General features: G+C 40.9%; 1 protein-coding gene across 1 annotated transcript; it reads left to right on the top strand.

Moving 5' to 3' along the window:
• Nucleotides 1–4,866: 4,866 nt before the first annotated feature.
• LOC139939806 (gremlin-1-like) lies at nt 4,867–21,382 on the top strand. The gene is made up of 2 exons (XM_071935936.1): nt 4,867–5,542; nt 19,683–21,382. Exons 1-2 carry the CDS (start codon nt 5,505–5,507, stop codon nt 20,251–20,253), a joined length of 609 nt encoding a protein of 202 aa, XP_071792037.1. The 5' UTR covers nt 4,867–5,504; the 3' UTR covers nt 20,254–21,382.
• The last annotated feature ends 680 nt before the right edge of the window (nt 21,383–22,062 follow it).

The following is a 22,062-nucleotide window of genomic DNA, read 5'->3' as shown; positions in this document are numbered from 1 at the left end:
CCAACAATCTGAACGGTAGAAAGTTTGGTGCCAGTGGATGAGGTGAAATCATACCGTGGTAGCACCGTGGATTAAAGGCGATGTTTGGCCCTCAGGGGAGGCCACTAAGTTCGGGCAAAAGTACAAACCTCGGACTGCGTTCCAGTCAACGGAAGTGTGGAGCAAATGTGTATGTGGCTCTAGTGTATAGAAAGTGAACTACACATTATTTATTATGAATAATTACATTGAAGTTCCAACATTGAAGGAGATCCGAGGGTTCACCTCGAATATTTAACCACCATGCTCCTACCAATTGTTGTTAGCACTTGTGTGTATGGACATGCAACAAAATTCCCCGATAAAATGGACGACCATCATACTGTCACAATCTCTGCCCAGTGCTGGGGGTTTAATTTGTTGCAAATGCAAACGTGGACAACTCCGAGCAGTCTCGGGAGCTTTTCTAAACCTATATGTTTTGGGTTCCGGCCCAACCTTGGGCTCCGTCGTCACTTTCGGACGCAATATGCCTTTGCCGAAATCAGGCTGTCATCAAAGTGTCACACAACACTCCGATAATTATTTCGATGCCAAATTAAAACAAACAAAATCAAAACAAACAAAATGTCCAGAGACCGTTATTTGGATTAGTCCCCAAAAGATGACAATGCTGAAATGTTCACAGGTTGTTGGTGCGGCGTTCTTATTGAGAACTTAGGAATATAAATATATGTATTGTTCAATGAGACGACACACAAAACTATAGTATAAGACAAACAAGACTGCATGCTCTGATAAGAATAAGCTATGAATATTAATACAACCACGTAACAATTCTCTTTCGAGGGAGCGAGTGTGTAGGCTCAGAAAAGAGCCGGTTTGGTCTCGACGTTTCGAACAGTATACTCTACTCGTCTTCAGGAGAAAAACAAACTGCTCTGTTTTCTCCCCGGACCCGGCCGGACAGGCAACGTTTTACCTGTTCAGGTTCAGTTCAAGTTCATGACACTCATAACCCTTCCTGTCAACACAGTTTGGTTTAGATTGTGCAATCAGAGTTTATTGGAGCAGACAAATGGGCTAATTTAGAGAGATGAACTTGGAACGATACGTACATTCTTCGCGGTTGGCAATTCAGAGCGAGATGCCAAACCCATCGTCTTAGCAGGGGGAGAGTATACACATGTACACAGAGATACACAATTGCCGGAGTAGGGGATAGGTATGGTAGGCTATGCGGTCTATGCAGAAACACGCATTCCCAGCATTCTGAACGTTGTGTCGGCGAGCAGAATGGTTGGCATGCGCCCTCTAGGCTAATGGCTTTTCTCCAGCAGGTAAAGCCGATGGACACCAGAATATAGGACGAGAGTTGTTGAGCTTACGGATGAGCTCGCTGTGGCCTGATAATGTACACTGAAATTTAATCAAGAACTTTACACCAAATATTTTGTTAAATATTTTTTGTTTAAATATAAGACAGAAAAAATTTGAAATCAAACAACTGCATCACCTTAAGGTGATCCCATGGCTGCCGCTTTACAGGTTGTATTGTAAATTTGGGTGTGGTCACTACACAGCAGCTAACGGTTGTATGGCTTCTGACTGGAACCCCAAACAAAAATGTTGAACTGCCAACACAGGGCTATAGCTCAGCTGGTAGAGCGCCGACACGCCCCCCGGGGGGGGGGGTCCTTGGTTCGAATCCCACTGTCGTCAACACCTGAACACCTTTTCGATATTGGCGTGTATTAACAAAACTTATTCTCTACACTGTGAATGATTACTTAACAAATCTGACCATCACTTAGAACACTATACAGCCGCCTATGATTGTGAGCAAGCGTTTGGTTTGTTGTTTTCAACCCCAGTCCTCCTTGACTGGTTTTGCCTAAATTCGGCTTACCAAAATATAATAACCAGAAGAAATACCATGTCAAATTTAACATCCATGACTCCAGCTTACTTTGCTTAGCAGAAAAGTTACAAGCGATATTTCCTGCTTAATGCACATCAACTCTGAATGAAATCATACCCTGGCCAAGTAGTGCCACAACGCGTTTGTCAGCCAACAGTTGTAATGTTCCCTGCGGGCTGCGGGTGTTGGCACCTATTGAGGTATGAATTTCAACGCTGTTTTTTAACCCACCAATTTTGGTGTGGATTTACTGCAACGGGCCCGGAGGGCAAGCATGCCGCAACCACAAGAGAGGGAGGGGAAGGATCTCACCCATGGCCCGTCTGATTATGTCAGTCGTACACGGTGACTGTGGAGGGAGGGGCGTGAATTTTTTTTTTTGAATTTTTTTTTTAGCATTGGTATGTCAAAGACTTGATGGAACATTGTGAAATTTAATTAGCATGCCATTTTTGTATGTTGAAACAACCAAATTAGTGTTAAAGCCATTGGACACTTTCGGTAAACAGTATTGTCCCAAGTCCCACACTTCGCGTATCACAACTTATATATAAAATAACAAACCTGTGAAAATTTAGGCTCAATCGGTCATCGGAGTCGGAAGAAAATAACGGGAACACCCACCCTTGTTTCCGCACGTTTCGCCGTGCTATGACACGTGTTTAAAATAAATCCGTAATTCTCGCTATCGAGAATTGATATTGTTTTAATGTTTGGTCAAAAAGTAAAGCATTTCATTGAATAATATTTCAAGAGAAGTCTTTCACCATTACCTTCTGTAAACCCTGTAAATTATTTGTAAATCTGTGAACTTTTTTTGTCTGTACCGAAAGTGTCCAATGGCTTTAATGACTCATTGATTAGGCATTTTGAACTGGATTGTGAAATGTATGAAGGTGGTTGCATTTAACGTCGTTATTTCCACAATAAGCAACACTACAAAATATACAGAAAATAATGCTATGGTCGAACAGCTGAAGACAATCAAAGGGGACAACTTGAAGCAGAACGACAAACCAGACTTTTCTGCCGCAAACAAACTCAAAGACTTTATGAACAATATCGTTACCGCGGTTGAAGATTTCAAGGGGTTATCTATTCCAAAAAAGCTCAGACAATGTTTGTCTATTCTCCCCTGTCTAAATATTAATGTTGTCTTCAAAAACTTCTTTTTATGTTTCTCTATGTTTAAAAACTTTCACTATGCTGTTTTTGGAGCTTTAATCAAATTTAGACATGAACATTTTTCATGTTTATCTTTTTTAAAGATTGGACAATAACAAATTAACTATATGCCTATAGTGAACTGAATTTAGTTGGTGAGTGTGTTATGAAACGCCACCCCCCCCCCCCCCATATCAATGCTCAATCTAAATATATTTCATCAAAATAAGTCAAGTGTGGATACAAACAAAAACGAAAGCGAACACTTTCGCCAAACTTTCTGGGAAGGTAGAGTTTCGAGGAACGTTCCGGGGTGTCATCCGTTTCCGAGTTCAGACTGATTCCATCGGTTGTTGACTGACATGATCAGGACCCGTGGGAATCACCGGAACGAAAGGCGACACCCCAAAAGTATATAACTCCAAAGAGTGCATGACGAAAGCGATCGGCTGTCGAGAAAACAGACGACAATTTTGACAGCCCGTTATTTATTTACTTTTGTTTTAAGGAGGGTGGTTATTTCATCAAGGGCAGAAGTTATTATTATTTGAAGGTTGACTCGATTTCAAATTGGTGAGACAAAGTAGATGGAACTTTGTTGTTTTGGTTTTTAAAAAAAGTACATGTAGTTTTGTTGTAATGGTGAAACAAAGTACACGTAACTTTATTGTATTGAGTAGCATTTAAAACTTTGCATGGTGGAGGTATAACTAAGAGACGTTTGCGGTAAACATCATGTGAATATCTCTGTTGATGAGATGTGTTGGTTCTAACATAAATCGGTGGCTAATGAACTTGATTATATTGGTGGAACAATGTAGTTGAACTTGTTTGTTGTATCAATAAAAAGGTTTGGTGCTCCAGTCTGCAAGATTGAGTTACAAAGCGATTGTTCTTGAAATATACACCGGACTCGCCCCTTCGGCTACTGTTGGTTATAAAAATTGAGTAGAGGGGAAGTAAGCCAGTTGATGATTGTTCTCTGATGAACACGGTCGAAGCATTCTGCGAAGAGTTTACACACGATAAGAGTAATCGCAGAAGATAAACTTCACATATGAAGTTCACACTGCATCGCCACATGGTGGCGCTGTTTATAACGCCAAAAGGAAGAGGAGAACAGCCAGGACTGTGGTGTTAAAAAGAGAATCTGTATTTTCTGTAGAGTGTTAAATTAATAACCTTTTCATTAATAAAACAATAAACAAAGGGCTGCCATAACATTCATCAGGATTTCGTGCTTAGATCTTACGGGTGTACCACAAACCAAACAAGAACATAGCCATAAGCAAGGTGTGTTTAGGTCACGTGGTCCGTTTAATTGACACGCCCATTTGCCACGCCCTTGTGACACCCTTTCTGTGTGCTCCTTGTCTAAAGTATACAAATGGAGTGTTCGGTCTGTGACCTTTTACCCTGTTATTCATAGCCGTTTATAGTGCTTAATTTCAAGCACAGAGCCTGTTCGGGAAATTATTCAACTATCCTTGTTAAGAAAAAGGGTGTGAAGGAGAAGAAAAAAAAGGGGTGTGGCTGTACCTCCCATCTCCTTGAACAATATCAAGGTGTCCATGGATGTGTCTTGGTTAAACCATAGAGCTTTGCTTGCTCTTACATACAACTCAGACTACTACCAAACATCACCCCCAATCACAGTCAAGCATAGAGCAAGGACCAGAAAAGTCAGTGTGTTCACAGCAGGTCCTCCATACTTGGTATAATACTAATAGCACAAACTCCACTTGCCACCAGTACAGCTTAAGTTACAAAAGTGGGAGGAGAGAGCTTGAGACCAACGGCCCCTTTGCGTGGTCTCCTCCAGAAGCCCCAAATTCCCAGATGCTAATCCGACGACAGTTCGGCGCTATTGCAATCAAGTCCAACCCTAATCTCAGTCGGGCATCCGTGTCACTGAGCCCCGTCGACGCGCTCTCTCCCCTAGCCCCTCAATCCAGCCGCCCCGTCCGGGCCCCTCTCTGTTTACTGCCTGCTCGTCGCCAAAGCTTAGTTTACAGTCAACATTGTAGTGGAGAGCGTAACGAACGGTTATCGAGTTTGTTGGGAGCTCACTCACCCCCATCCAGAAAAAGAGGCGGCACACTTTAAAAAGCAACCTGCCTAGCTGGCTGAGCCTCATTCGGATCGCAACGGGCCACTGGTACGGATGGATTCAGCAGTCGTGCGCTCGTGTCAACATTCATGGATGATACTTGTTTGAGTAGATATTAAACAGTAGCTTCATTTATCTCTAATGGGATCCGAGTGACTTGATAAAAGACTATCTTCGTGAGTTAGCTACAGGTGACTCTTATTATATCCTTTTGGTATCACAAAGTGTGGTTTGGAGTTTGGTGCTCTCTGAAACAAGTTGCATTGCTCTCATCTGAGATTGCGGAGGGCTTTCCTTTACGGATAATCGTCTTCTTACTACTTGGATACCATGAGTGGTCTCTACAGGCATCTCATCATGTTCTCCAGGTGAGTTGCATCTTCACTTTCTTTAATATACTCAAGGATTTCTTAAAGTGTTCAAAAGGGGAAGATGGAACTTTGTTTCTCTTGTTATCAGTCTGTAAAAAGGCAAAACTTACATTACAATATTGTTCGTCTCACCATAGAGGAAGGAATTCACGGTATCGCATGGTCACTTTACAGTACCTGCGCCGGTGTGCTATGCCATAACGATTACAGATGTTCTATGTGGCTATAGAGTGAACACGTGTTTATCATATTCCTAATGTTTCTACCAACAGGCTTGCAGATTCTTGTGAACTTTTAGAAGAGATTATATGTTATCTAGAAACACACGCACAGTGTGAGAGTAAGGCAAAGGGCCCTAAAAATGGCCTAAAGTTATTTAAAGAAAAGTATTTAATTACAAAAATTTACTGCAAGGGGGTGAACCTCAAGGATTTTGTTTTACGGTTGTGGAGCTGTAGCTAGCTGAGCACATGCCCAAACAATAATGACCTTGCCTCTCTCCCAGAAATAAACTCGCACCCCTGTTGGTGTTCAAGGTGGACCTTTTTACGTTCCCTAAATTGAGTTACATTAGCCCTGTAATTTCCTCTATTTGATTTGCTCAAACTGTCGCCGGTAGGTTGTGTCGCGTAGTATTGGCGGCAGCACGCTGTGATTACACGCGAATCCCATAGGCTCACTTTTTTTTCTCTTGTGTGTGCGAATAAGTAGATATGTATGAGAAATACACTTTGCAAAGTTAAAGGCACTGGACACTATTGGTAATTACTCCAAATAATTGTTGGCATAAAACTGACTTGGTAACGAGCAATGAAGAGCTTTGGGTAGTAATATCACATTGAAAAAACGGCTCCCTCTGAAGTAACGTAGCTTTAGAGAAAGAGGTAATTTATCACTCATATGATAATGCAATATTTCAGCTGAAACCTTTTAATATGCATCTGAAAGCGCTCAGAGTAACGCAACGTGGGTGTTTTTTCTTCTTTCATTATTCTCTTGCAAAGTCGATGACCAATTGAGCCCAAATTTTCACAAAATTATGATTTTTTTTAAATATTTGATGCATTATACCAAGTGAGAATACTGGTATTTGACAACAATTACCAAACGTGTCCGCAGTGCCCTGTAACAGCCTGACGTTTCGAACATAGCAATTCACTTTGAAGAATTATCCTTTTTTTTATATGGCACTCAAAAATAGAAGAGACTGGAAGATTATTTTGGTTCATGATCACCCCATGATTCTACAGCTGTTTGTGACAAAATAAGTACAAATGGGTGTTGGTCGTGCTTTTGTGGTAAATTGTATGTTTTGTATGGTTGGGATTACGAAATATATATGTTGTATGCGAGTTCTAAAAACACAAGATTCACAACAAAAATACACGCACGGATACACACGGCTGAGTGGCGGCGCCATGATCACCTATGCGTGTCACAATTTGGAATTCCTCTTTGCCTTTATTCTAGCAAGAGAGAACAAAAATGAAGAATAACTATTTGCCGAAGCGTGGTGAAAATGGAAGGATTGCATATACGCAACAATTGCAATGGGATATGCCTTTCAAGTTTTACCCCACAAAATGGGGAAAAATGCTAGACTTGATTTGCTTGACTAAAAAGGCGAAGTTCTATTTTTGTGTGTCAAACAATGCAACTCAAAACATTGGCGGCATGTGTCTGTGTGTGTATATTTTATAACCCATAGGCCTATATCATACGTCAAGTCAAACAGTACCAGAAATACCAGAATTTTCTTAATATAATATTTCGGCCGCGGAATTTAAAAAGTTGAGCTTATTTTGGAGGAAAGTGGGTTAAGGGCTTTTTTTTATGAAGAAACAAATTTGCATATCTCAATTCAAAATTTGTATTTCTTATGCACAAAAAGATGCCTGGGGCCTACTTTCTTTTAAAAACTCCACCACACCTGAGTTGTTTCTAAGTCATTTTTTCGTTGTCTCTAGACAGTGGTAAACACAAAATGCAGGTTTGTTTATCAACTAATAATACTTAATACCTTTTCAAGGCCAATTATACTGTGCTACCTGTGTGGTTTGTTTTCGCTTTTCAGAGGCAAAACAAAACAAAAATGGTTAAAACAAAATTAAAGTATTTCAGGCGAAAAATTGTTTGGTTCTTATGTTTCCTCTGAAACGTCATTCGAGTGCCGCCATGCGTACGGATCACTATATCAGACAGCTGCTCAGAATGTGGGGGTTCGCGTGCTCTTACAGGTACGTCTATGTGCTTCACTTTGGAAGGGAAAGGACACCAAGGAAATTTCTCCTGGGTTAAGGGCATGCACCCTATGAGGAAATTGTAAAGGGCGAGGGCACCATGGCATTTTCTCTATGGAAAAGGGCACCCTTATGTGGAAATAGTACGTTTTTACTGGAACATTTCAAGGGCACCAAGGCATGGAGGCAATCGTCTTCGTAATACTTCCGTGAAGTCAGGCCTGCTCTTTTGTACCCAACTTGCAAACTTGCAGTGTCCAAACGGTCCTCTGTCCAGGCAGAGAGACTGCATATGGTGTGTTTTTAGTGGGAGTTAAAACGGTCGACGACCCCTCGTTGTCCTGGGTGTCGTAGTGTGATTCTTATGGGGGTGTTTAGTGAATTGGGAACGGGGAGGAAGGGTTGTGGCTGGAGTCCGTACGGGGAGGGGTCTGATGGGTGGGATTTGAATCATGCTGAAGCGTCAGCGAGCACAAAACATTAAAAGGTCTCCAAAGGGGATGTTTAATGCTAGGGTGCTCCACGAGGAATTTTGTGAACATATTCTGTGGGTTCTGTAGCTACAAGCACAAAGGAAAGAACAAAAGATGTCCCCACAGGGATGTAAAAATAGAATGTTTGTTCTAGTATGTTAGCTCCCTACTGACAAAGATCTTTTCACATGAGTAACGTTTTTTTTTATGGAGCTTCACACATCACATGATCGTGAGAAAAAGTTGACATTCCGGAATGCTGTCAATGCTGACGATTCAAAATGAGGCTCTTTGAGCAACAACAAAAAACGCTTAATAGCAAGAAAGAAAGAAAAATGGGTAAAATGTGAAAGGACTGTCCTCAGAGACATAAGCCTGGCGTCTGTACGCTACCTTGCGTGACTTGAAAACTACACGATCTGTTTCTCTCGGCACATGACGTAGTGCATCACTGATGTTGCCACAACATCAATTCTGATCGCTAACTCCCTCTACGTCCATGTGATAACACCAACTTTCCCTTAAAGGAACTGTTTTGGTAATTACTCAAAATAAATGTTAGCATTTACTAGGTAATGAGCAATGGAGAGCTGTTGAAAGTATAAAACATAGTGAGAAAATACTCCCTCTGAAGTAACGTAGTTTTTGAAAAAGAGGTAATTTATCACTCAAATATTAAAATACTTCATGCCTGATTTATTTTATTAGGCATATGAAAGCACACAAATTTGCGCAACAAGTTGTTTTTCTGTAATTATTCTCTTGCAATTTCGATAACCAATTAAATCTAAATTTTCACATGTTTTGTTAATTTATGCACAATGTTGGAATACACTCAAGTGAGAATACTCGTCTTTGACAATTTCCAAACGTGTCCAGTACCTTTAACACTTGAGTAACATACCAAAGACGTGTCGCATGGGACTCGTACAAATGAATTCGCTGATCGGAAAAGAAAGAGAAAGAACAAAAAGTGGTCAAATGCACCACTACTGCACGTGATGTGATGTCGAGGTCGCCGGAGGTGGACATAAAGTGTCTTTATGATATGGAGGCTGTGATGTGAACGGAACACTAAACTTGACTGTATATAAAACGCGTGTGGCGGATTATACGAGTGTGCATAGAGTGGTATAACGAGTTATTTATAAATAGGAGATGTCAAGCTTGGTCGCGGGGACCGTTTGTCATTGCTCGTCAAGACGAAATGAAGAAAACAATTGCTGGTAATAATGTGTGGTTTTGAGCTGAGTGATGTGATCTCGCGAGAAACAACTTGTCTTGATTTGCGTCAGAGTTAATCCACCATTTTGTTCAATCTTGTCTGGCCCCTAAAGTAACTAAAGATGAAGTAAACCGATCGAAACGTCGGTTTTGCAACCACCTGCAACTGAAAATATCAGAGGGATGTACCTTTAAATTTGAAGCTTGAAATTAAAAGCATTTCTGATGTTTGCCACAATACAAAACGACTGAGACAGTATTTTTAATTCTCGTGAAAGAAAATTCAACATACAGAAAAAAGACATAACCTTGCTACACTGAAAAACGTCAAAGATCCTGGGATCAGTTTCGCAAAAATAGTCCAAACTTAATTAAAGTTACTTAGTTAATAGTAACTCGTCCCAACTCTAAATCGGACGAGTCTTAACTCTTTGTGAAATTCGCCCCTGTATATAGCTATGTTTGAAAGCCATGTGCTTCACCCTGACACTATAAGCACTATATACACCCACAACCAAAACACTCCATGAAGCCACGTGCCGTGTGAAGGCTTCGAACCCAAAACGCCCGCCAAGCATGCCAAGACATCGGCACCGATATCTAAGACGATCAGTATAATGACAAGAGAAGTCCGTATCAGCATCGATATAGCGCCACGGTATCAAACCAAGCCACCCATGCGACATTCTAAGGACACAGAGGAGCCATATAGAGACCCCCTCGCCCTCCTAGTGCCCCCAGGCATGGCGGGGCTGTCAACTAGACTGCCAACATATCCGCTCAGATTGGACGCTACACCTTGAACATAATTCCCCGGTCCAGTCTTTGTATCCCATCCTGTAAAAAGGTTTTTGTTTTTTTACTAAGATTCCTAATTGGTTGTACACACAAAATAATTTAATCAGATATATTTCTATACAACAGCCATACCTCAAATATAGGAAACACAACTTTGTACTCGCAAAAAAAAACACGCAAGAAAGTACAAGTAAAAGTGTTGCATCTTCCTGTATGAAAATGATCTAATTGTGCATGGCATGTTGTTTGCTTCTCGGTTCGTAGACGTCTTATGAGAGCCTGAGCTGACGACCTCGTTGGGGTGGCGTCCCCCTGAACCTGAACTCTAGAAACAAAAATGCAAGAAAAGTCAAGAAAAGTACAGGCGTTTAAAAAGAGGCGTTTAGATGTACAAGTTGTACCTTCTTCCTGTATATGAAAATAACATGTACATGGTATGATGACAACTTGTGGGTACAACTCATTTCTCCAGAAGACGATTAGAGCATACTGATCGAAACATCGAGTTGAAACCAACGGTTCTTTTCAGAACCACCCCAACTCATTTAGAGATAGTCATTACATGGTGTTACTGCAAACCTTACCATATCGTATTTCCACCATGCAAAGTTTCAAATCCTACTCATTTGCTTCTCGGTTAGTGGACAACGAATTCCCTTGACGGGAAGATCATCTAAACAAACAGAAAAACAAACAAACAAACTTCTGTTGAGAGCCTGAGCTGACGATCTCTTTGGGCTCGCGTACCCGTCCCCTCTGCACCAAGACAGGCTTTTCACTGGTTAAGGTTCATTACTGTTTATCATTAAGGAGTTCCCATGTCGCCTGGGTCGCTTTGACCTCCACAGGTCACCGATACTTAACTATAACGACCCGTCTAATTAGCATGAGTCAAAATATAATGTCATTTGCAATTACCTTGGTTTTACTGCTTCAGGATCGTATTACGCTATTTTGTTGGGATAAGACATTTACCCGATTAGAACGAGATTTGTTTAACCCCTGAGGTTCGTGCTAGGGCCCACAGTTTAGGCCGGGTGAAATCTTTTTTCTTCTGCTGTTTAGAATTACCATCCTCAAAACATTTCCTGATTTTTTATTTGTAGGATTTCCTTCTTTTTTTTAAACCGATAAGAAAATATATATAAAAATCCCCAATGAAAAGTACTACGACAATAGCAAGTTGGATGAAAAATAGCATCCGGGGCTCGGTTTCATAAAAGTGTTCACAAGAAATTAATGTAGAACTTTTTTTTTCTTCAGAAATGACTATCCCCCTTGAAATGCTAGGCAAAGAGTGTGTTAAACCATAGCAAAAGAACATGAAAGTTGGATTTTGGTAGACGCACATAAATTACGAACTTCCTCTTTTGTTTAACTATCGTGCGTGGGACGTGACAGCAGTTGCGTCTCCCCACCTCTACAGAAATTATTTGATCTTAACATATAATATGGTGACAGTTAAATCGATCATATATATTGACGATGACAACACTGATGACCACGACATGAGACGACGACAGAGGTACTGCATAGCTATGATAATGGTGGGATGGGAATGACAGTGACCACGACAAGTTCGCTCACAGTTTTGTCAAGGCTTTTAAACTTCGTGCGTTCCTTCAAAGAAGCTTGGCACACATGTGCTGAACAGCTTTGTTATTCATTGACGACAGTCGCGCGTTTCCATTCCGGTTCTAGTCCAAGTCGACTCCAATATTTCCGGCGACATTTGAATCTTTAAGGACAAATAAATAATAGTGGCTGTCGCTATAAATTATCAGCCCGCCCGTCTGGCTGAACTCTGCCCAAGTGTTTAAGTCACCGGACAGCTGCCAGGGGGTTATTTTCATGTTTTGTTGTAGATTTTTGACCAAGAGGAAACTGGTGTCAGAAGAGACATAGTCGAATCGAGAAACTACTAAAAGTGACTTCACGACAACGTGCCCCAACACTGAGTTAACTTAGTTGTTTTATGTTTCTCAAGATTATTTTGTTATATTAGGGACATAAAGTTTTTCAGAAAAAGGGAAATCGTCTCTCTGAAACAGCAAGGGGACGTTTATTCAGGCAATAGGGCCCGTCCCATTTGGAGTGGCTTTTCTTTACGTCCTCGGTATTTAATGCGACTGATTAAAGTAATGGCCGTCCGAATTTGTCTTTTTTTCCCTCAACATTATCCAGGCACCGATAAAAGAATATTTTTCCCCAGCTAAGGGACAGGGTCCAAACCGCGGTTGAGGTTCAGACCCGGGCCTAAAGTTTGCATAAATGCCGATATTTGCCCTTTGGGAACGCGGTTTTTAGACACTGGCCAGATGTCAGAGCCGCAAAAACCCATCATGCACAGTTTCGAAAACGCCCATTCTTGAATGAGATAACAATTGCGGAAGTAACTTCTGGTAAAGTGAAATTCCTTGCTGTGTAAGTGGATTACTCTGGGGTCGTGGAACCTTGATCAAATATGGGAAAGAGTGAACAGTAGTATGACGTCACTAGGGTGACACCGTGGAGTTTTTATATTTGCTGTATACTTGTGACTTAAAGGCACTGGACAAACACTAATTGGTAATTACTCAAAACAATTGTTAACATACAAACTTACTTAGTAACAAGCAATGGAGAGCACATTTTTATAGTATAAAACATTGTGAGAAACGGCTCCCTCTGAAGTATCGTAGTTTTTGAGAAAGAGGTCATTTCTCACTCAAATAAGAAAATACTTCAGCTGAAGTATTTTATTGTGAGTCTAAAAGCACACACATTTTTATGCAACAAGGGTGTTTTTTTTTTCAATATTCTCTTGCAACTTTAATGACCAATTGAGCCAAAATTTCACAAGTTTGTTATTTATGTTGGTATACACCAAGTGAGAATACTGGTCTTTGACAATTAAAACAAAAGGGGTACAGCCGTCGATTTCACTAAATTTGTCCTAACTTAGAAGTTTCGTATACAGCCTTAGACGTTAGGACGCATTGAACCCATCCTAAGTAAGGATGAGTTACTCGTCCTAACTAACTCGAGGTAGGATTAATTCTAGCGTTTCTTGTCGGCTGCAGTGCCTTTAAGCTTGGATTTTTTTCTCCTTTTTTTTTTAAACTGAATGTCATTGGCTCGCATGAATTGGGTTTATTTACGTGGGTTATTTTCATATGGTTTATCCACCCATATAGTTTTTTAGAGACCGAGTGAGAAGTTGCCCAGTAGCAACAAGTCCAGTGGCGACGGCGCCAGTCTGCCGGTACAGACTTGAGCCCGTTTCTGCTCTGATTGCACCGCGGAGTTATCGGGTGAAAGGTCTGGTTACCGACCTCCACCGTTTTAAGCTTTTTTCACTGATGCGCTTTGATAATTATATAAATGGCTCACCACTGGGTTTGGGTCTCGCTGGGTTCCCTGTAAAATTAATACTGGTGCCACACCCAATGGGATAAACCCTACATCGGTGCAGTTGGTCTCTCAATGCTTTTCAACTTAAAAACACAAATTCCCAAGTCAGTCAATGTTTATTGGATCCCTAATAAGCAAATTATATGATTACGGGAAATCATTCGCAAAGAAAACAAGAACCACTGAGAATCGACAATTATTATGGTTACATTTTAAATCGGGAAAGTAAATACGAAGAGGCAGGACACAGAAATGAGTCGCGACCCAAAAACAAAAGTTGGTATAAAATTATTGAACTTTCATCGACCTTTGACGTAAGTTAGGGGAGGCAGACGTCACGCTGTGGAGATCCGTGGGGTTCTCTCGTCATGTAACAAGTGTTACGAGAGAAAATGCTATGCTATGGATAAGCTGTCCCCTTCAGTACTGGATGTGCAAATGCAAACGTATTGTGTGACGAAGAGAAACTCTCTATGACAGATAATGATAGGCAAGAGTCTCTACATTCGCAGATGTACCTTCTTAATAAACGTGCCATTAAAACTACCAGAGCCTTGATTGGTATCCCACACCAGTTCTTCCTTCATCTTTGCCCAGTCCCCATCTGCTTCCCATTCCTTGCAGGCCTGTATGCGAGGGCACCAAGGTATTTTCTCCTTGGTAGAGGGCACCCTTTTTTTTAAATTGTAAATTCCTACTGGAGCATTTCCAGGGCATCTGCCAGGGGGCTTAGAGAGAATCGCCTTCGTTGCCTCCGTGAAGTATCAGGCTTGAGAAGAATCATGAGAAAGAAAACTTCTGCTAACAAATAACTGCAAATCTTGTCTTTAAACCAGAAAGCATTCTCTCATCGACTGATGTGATTTCTAAATCACTGAATGATGAAAGATTATCCAAGAATGCCAGTGGTAAATGACCAACACTTGTTTCAATCTGTCACCCCATTCTTCTCCTTTCCCATTTCTCCTCGCTGATGGATTGGCGAACCATCTCTACAAGTTCGCAGATGTTGTACCTCAAGCAAGGGACCATTAAACTACAAAAGCCTGAATTGGTTTCCAATTCACGATTCATTGGTTTCCCATTCATGATTCCTTCGTTTCCCATTTATGATTCCTTGGTTTCCAGTTCATGATTCCTTGGTTTCCAATTCATGTATTCGTGATTACTTGTTCCGATTCATGATTCCTTGGTTTCCCATTCATGATTCCTTGGTTTCCAATTCACGATTCCTTGGTTTACAATTCACGATTCCTTGGTTTACAATTCACGATTCCTTGGTTTCCCATTCATGATTCCTTGTTCCAATTCATGATTCCTTGGTTTCCCATTAACGATTCCTTTGTTTTCCATTTATGATTCCTTGGTCTTCCATTCATGATTCCTCGCTTTCCCATTCACGATTTTCTGGTTTCCAATTCATGATTCCATGGTTACAGAAAGAAAGATAAAACCTGAAGAAGACAATATCTGAAAATCTTGTATATTTGTCTACAAGTTAGACAGCATTCTCTCCTCGATGTTTAAAGTACCTGAATGATGAATGATACAACAAGAATGCCAGGGGTAAATGACCAACACTTGTTTCAATCTGTCACCCCATTCTTCTCATTTCCCTTTTCTCCTCGCTGATGGATTGGCGAACTCACCACAGTCCAACGGGGGTGATTGATCAATCATTCCTTTTCAATATTCAATTGGCCCTGCTCCACGGGGCACATGTCACTCTTGTTGTGACGAGGTGTCCTAAACGGTGGTGCTCCGGTGACCTAGGCCAACGGGACGACCTCCTCCTGACCCTCACCCGAGCCCACGACATGGTGACATAGATGCCATGCTAGAGCCCCAGGTGGCCCGACACTATGTCGACTCTTCTGAGGCTGATCATGTGACGTGACAACTCAACATTTTATTCACAAAGAGCCTCTCCACGAAGTGCAAAAAAGAAATGTTCTCAAAAAAGAAAACATGAAAGGAAGATCGTTTTAAACTCTTCTTAGTCTTGGAGCTGACAAACTGAACGGCAAATGTGCTCTTTTTGTGATGAAAAAAAATCACTTCCACAATCTCACAACCATTGCTCTTCCCAAAACGGGGACACTCTTAAAAAGTTAAAGTTGTTACTAGAAGTTGAAATGTAGAACCCTCCAATACTAAACTTAACATGTGAATAAGCGAGTAGTTTAAAGGCAGTGGACACTATTGGTAATTACTCAAAATAAATTTCAGCATAAAACCTTTCTTGGTAACGAGTAATGGGGACAGGATGATGGTATAAAACATTGTGGGAAGACTGGTTTTTGACAATTACCAATAGTGTCCAGTGTCTTTAAAACAGACGCGTCTGTGACGGTGTGTGCCCGATTTCGGCACGATCTACAATATCTTGATCGTCATGCCTTTGACGTAACAACAACGAAACGAATTTCTCCATGTTTATACAGAGATAATGTTCATTCGAATCTCAGTTGAAAATAAACTCCCTATTTACTACATGAACGGTTCAAGCTTCTACTCAAAACAGAAGAACAAGAGAGTGAACGAGCAACGGGCAAACCACGAAACAACTTTCTGCTCCTAAAAAAACGTCTCTGAGACCTGACCCTGACCCCCCCCCCCCCCATTGTGGAATAACATAGCTAAGGATATCAATGAATATGACTCTCTCACCCAGGTCGTCATTAGAGGACTGATTAATTGGTACCCCATCTCCCTCAAGGGTTTTGAACTTTTTCGGTTGATTGTTGCAACTTACTTTAAAAAGTTTCAACCATTCACGATTCCCTAGGACTCATAGCCGAATTGAGCAATATTTCTAACGTGAGTTTTGCGCCTGTTTTCCTTTTCACGTGGGTGGGGGTATAAGGTAGTACACTCACATTTAACTCTCCGTGTGAATACCCTTTCTATCATAAGAACTAGTTTAGTTGAACAACCCTTGACCCGTTCAAGCAAAGTAGGTTTCCAGAAGTTCCAAGATGAAAGGATTTTGAGCATGTGCGTGGACGGCGCATTCATGTGCTTTTGTTTCTTGAACGTTTTGCGACTTAAATAATCTAAACACAACCCAAAACTGGGCTAAACCCCACACCTAATCTTGCTCCAGTTTGGCTGGGACGCCGTGTTTATCTGTCCCAATTTTTTAACCGGCTGAGAATTGTGTACTACAATCTGTTTTTTTCTTTTGCTTCTTTGTTTTGTTTGGTGAGGGAGTTTCGTTGTTACTATCTTCAATTTAGTTACAAGCATTTAATCATGATACGCTGTTACAAAGTTTTCAAATCGTATGTACAGGAAAATCGCCACATTTGATTTTAGGGGGGTGAGGTTGGCGTAGATGGTGTCTTTCCATGCATTCCGCTTCTGGAACCCTGGTTCAAATCCCACCGAGGGCACTATGTGAGAGTCCTTGGCTTGACAGCCAGAATTGATAAAATAAATGAAATTATCGACGTTGTAGCATCAAATGAATATGATGATGGTGGTCCATAACTCATATGGGTGTAGGTTTTGTCTTTCTCTTGACTCTGAAAGACACCCAGAAAGAGCTGGTATTTGGCAACTGAAGGGGGGGGGGGGGGCTACACACGGCTGTTGAAAGGTTTAGCTCCATGGCCTCTTACCGACTAAATACCCAGCTTTCAGATTGGCACAAAAATGAGACCAAAACAACAAACGCCAGTTGAGGAGGGAAGATCGTGTTTAAGTCCCTGTCGAAACTTGCTTATTTGCTCTCCTTTCTCCCATGGCTCCATCGGACACTTAGAAAGTATTTTTTGTTTTTCGTTGGGCGCCAAAAAAAAAAGCGGTTGGCGGTTTGGGTTTTTAAAAACAACGTGGGAATTTATTATTGTCGCCACGGAGTTTCAAGGCTTGACATTTATTGAATATTAAGAGCCATTTTATCGGATGGGGAGTGTGTGGAGGACGGGTCTTTGTTTGACTTTTGGGGGTACACAGGAAGAGTGATGGAGACTGGACCACTAATAGCCCTATACACAAAACAAACTTTCTGTACTTTCAAGATTCAAGTGGCTTGGGTCGAGTCAAAGGATTGGAATGGTGACAAGTGGTATTGTCAGAAATGGTGGAAACAAATCGATCACATATTATTGCTGTTACTTTTAGTATTCTGTTAATACCTTAAACCTCACGACCCCTCAAGACAATTTTTTTTTTAATGCACTTTAACAGAACATTTTAACATAAGTAAACCGTTAAATATATGCACAAGAGTCATATGCATCTAAATTACTTTCAAACTGTTGCAAAAAATGTATTTTTAATTGTACAAAAAATAGGTTTTTTTACCCGAATATAGTAACGAACGGAAATATTCGCATTTGGGGTAATTTGGGGGTCATAATAAGAGGGTGAGTGAAGGGGGGCTAGTAGCATAGGCCCAGCCACGGCTGACAAACAATGGCGAATGCCGCCTCCTGAAGAGGACATTGTTGAACACATCACAAGTGGCACTTCACATTTTTTTCCTTTCGGAAGAGGCCGACACGGAGGTAGAATTTAGCAAAAAAGTTCACCGTGACTTGTAGGCTCTTGCAGGCATTAATGAATTACTGATTTCCCCTTCAACAATAGAACTAATCGTCACAGGTTCCGGTGCGAAAGTGGGATTTTTTTTTTAAGCAGCCGACAGCCCCCACTCACCACAAAAGGAAAAGCCGGAAGTAAGATGCTTTCCCTGAAGAAGATGTTGCTTGTTCTTGTCATAATAACCTTCAAGTAGTCTCCTTAAGACAGAAGAAGAAACAAACTCAACTCAAGTTACAGACACACACGTCAGTTTATCACTCAGGACCACCAAGTTGGAAAGACAACTTGCGGGTTTTTCCTCGTCTGGCGAGTGGCGGGCACGACTCGAAGACGGGCCCATCGTCACGTACGTACGGGGATATAATAGTGGCTTCATCCCCCGACCGTTAAAAAACAACGCCATTAAAAATGTGTACAGACAAGACGATGTCAAGTGCTGTGCATTTAATTGCTGTAAACACACTTGTTGAATTATGGTTAGATAGATGGAGGGTGTCACCTTGTGAGCTTTTAGTTTAGTGATGCCGCATTTGGTTTTAGCACTGTACTTGAACTTTTGGCTACGTACATAGCGTTTGCTTCCAGCGACTCGTCACTTACAATACCGTCATTTTAGTCTTATGAATTATAGCTTTAAAAAATGTAGACATCCACACAACATTTTTGACATATCAAATAACATACCATTCACGCTAAAAACAGGAAGTTCGCAAGCTTTGTATGAAGAAGAGAATGGCAGATGGGATATTTTGCCAACATGTATTTACAATAGTTGATTCAAATAATGAACTACCAACTTAGATAGCTCTGATGGTAGAGCGCACCGATACGTTAATCTGTAGGTCATTGGTTCAAATCCTCCTCTAGTCAATTTGTCTTTGTTCAAACCTAATTTATTGTCTCTTAAGCTATCAATATTATAATTTTATAACATAATTAATGATATATAAAACATATATTTTTGGCAGTTTTAGGTTTTGTTTTGCTATTGTTTACTAACCAGGACCAGGGAAGTAAAAAAAAACTATCTAGATCTAAACCGATACAATTTGTTTGATAAAAACACGCAGTTACTTTTTCATAGTTCTAAACTGTAAGGAGTGAATGACCTAACGGTGTTTGCGCTGGTCTATGTGACAACAGTCGTGTTAATTCCACTGTATGCTTAATGAAATGTAATATCCTGATATTTTGTGCTTGCGTGTTGACCAACATTTGTAATTTAACCGCAGTGCGTTTGCACTTTGTCCTGTTCAGAATTCCAAAGTCTCGAAAATAGTCATACTATTAGCATAACAACAGTGGGCAATTTTGCTCCACGTGAGTTTTTTTCACTTATACCATGGACCCTTTTGGTTGGTAAGCAGTTAACAACAGCTAATTCTATTATAGAAATTTGGATAGCATTACAAAACTAACTTTGGTATTATTGTTCTTCTTCTTCTTTTTCTATCACAGTATGCCGAGCAACCAGGCCTCTTTATCAGTCAAAACCATGCTCATCTTATGTACACTCCTATGCCTCATGGCGTCCCGGTCACTCTTAGCAGCTGCAGCAACGACTGGTAGGAGACTACCCCAGACCAACCCCCTGACGGTCCTATTAGAGGCAACCGACGAGGAGTCCGCAGCCTCATCCCAGCGAGGCGCCAGCAACGAGAGGGTGAACGCGGGGCGCCTCCCTCCCGATGAGGTCCTCACTCCGGAGACCGGCGACCCGTACGAGGTGACCACCAAGGAGTACCTCAAAGGGGACTGGTGCAAGACCTTCTCCCTCAAGCAGAAGGTCGAGGCACCCGGCTGCATCGGGAGGACCATTACCAACCGTTTCTGCTACGGACAGTGCAACTCTTTCTATATACCGTGGTCAGACTACGACGACGCTTTCAGGTCCTGCTCTTTTTGCAAACCGTTCAGAACGACCGTTTTCACGGTGACTTTAAGGTGTCCGGGACAGACTCCGAACATTCAGAGGAAAAAGGTCGAGAAGGTCAAGCAGTGCCGATGTGTGGCCGTAGACGTTTCGTAGTGAGCCACGTGATTAAGTGTCCATTATATGTAACCGGACAGCTGATTGGTAGAGACACAAACTATGGACGAACTCTATGATACACGGGCTCTGACTGGATGTCCCGTTTCTGCTCTACGTGTTATGATTGGTTGGAAGTTGTATGACGTAGATTACGTGAACTGTTATTGGTCCTCTAGCGCAGTCTGTTGGTGGGTTGTGGTTTAGAAGTTGTATTTCGAAAAGTAGAAACTCTCGCAGTGTAGATGGTTTTGTGAAGAAAAGGTACAGCATTGGTAATAACCGCTCGTCAGGTTAAATAACTTCATGCAAAATGTAAAGATGCAGTCACAAATTTAAATAGATCATTGACGCTTTGTGGATTTTTTTTTCTAATTAGCGAAATCACTGCCGATTTGTCTTGTCATGTTTCTAAAAGTGACATGTCCCTTGTTTCGTGTATAGAAGATAAATAAAACAGAAAGATAAAAAAGGGTTGCCTGGGTATGAAATGTTAACATCAGTAGAAGCCACCTTTGTTGTACCTTGTCTTCAGTCTAAAAACGAAACAATTCCCTGGGTCAGTTTGACTCAGTTCCGGGTCATTTTGACACGGAAGTTGACGGTAGGATGTAAATCTTAACTAAACCTTAGCGCAGTGTAGTCATTTGTATATTGCACCAAGACTGTCGACTAAAACGGTGTCAATTCCCATTAGGGGTTTGTTATTAAACAAAAAGTTCAAACATACATATAGAAGACCACAATAAAAGAACCACGTCCCGCCCACAGTGGTATTATAATCACTGCGCTTAATGGATGAAACCTTTTTAAAAGAAGTTGTAAAATATTATTTATTGTCTTTTTTCTTTTATTATTTGTAAAAAAAAAAAAAATTCTCGTTTGCATATCGTAAATATAATTATTGATATACCTAAATATATTTATATTTCCATGTTATATGTATAAAACGATACTGCATTTGATTAAGTTTGCGGTTAATATAATGTGTGTGTGTGTACAAACAGATATTAACAAAATACCAGTTATCAGGGAAGGATCCATGTAGATACAACAATAAGGGAAGGGTTGACCCAACCCCACGAAATTACTATCGTCAAAAACATAGAAATCCAATTAATGTTACACATCGTTGATATTGTAAATCAAGGGGGAGGGGCACAAATAGATGGGCAGGGAGGGGTATAAAACAACGGTGGAGGGCGGGGTTCGGGGCGATTTCATCCCATTAATCTTTACTGGATCCACCTGTAGACAGTTTGAAATCGTCAGTGGTGGGGGGGGGGGCTCGTTTTGTTCTCAACTTTCCATGCAAGTGTGCTCATTTTCGGTTCCTATATGGAGACCAAGGTCAAAACAAAATAGAGACAATAAAAGAACTCCATAGGGGAATACTAAAGACTACGGGGTGTTCCACAAGGAAATTGGTGAACAAAAATCACGGGAAACTATGAGAATGTGTGTATCAGCTCAACAACAAAAACAAAGCACCAGGAAACACTAATAACATTATCATGTAGCGTGATTTCAGAACGAGCTTTTATAAAGTTACGTCAGCCCGGGGACACCCCTTACCTATAAGCATGGAACAACTGAAGTCAAATGTACGCAGAAATTCTGTTCTAATCATGTTCCACTATTTTGACATTCCCTTATCTCTGTGTAATGCAGAGCACTCTAGAAACACCGTGCCTTCCACCACGTCAACAAATAGTTTAATATAGCAGAACTATAGATTTGTTCCGTTTATAATATCATCGAGTTATCATCGAGTTGTTATTATTATTAAGTATTTTTATTCAAATATCA

This window comes from Asterias amurensis, chromosome 1, assembly GCF_032118995.1.
Source record: "Asterias amurensis chromosome 1, ASM3211899v1".
In the NCBI taxonomy this organism is placed as follows: Eukaryota; Metazoa; Echinodermata; class Asteroidea; order Forcipulatida; family Asteriidae; genus Asterias; species Asterias amurensis.
This window is presented reverse-complemented; position numbering and strand designations above follow the sequence as displayed.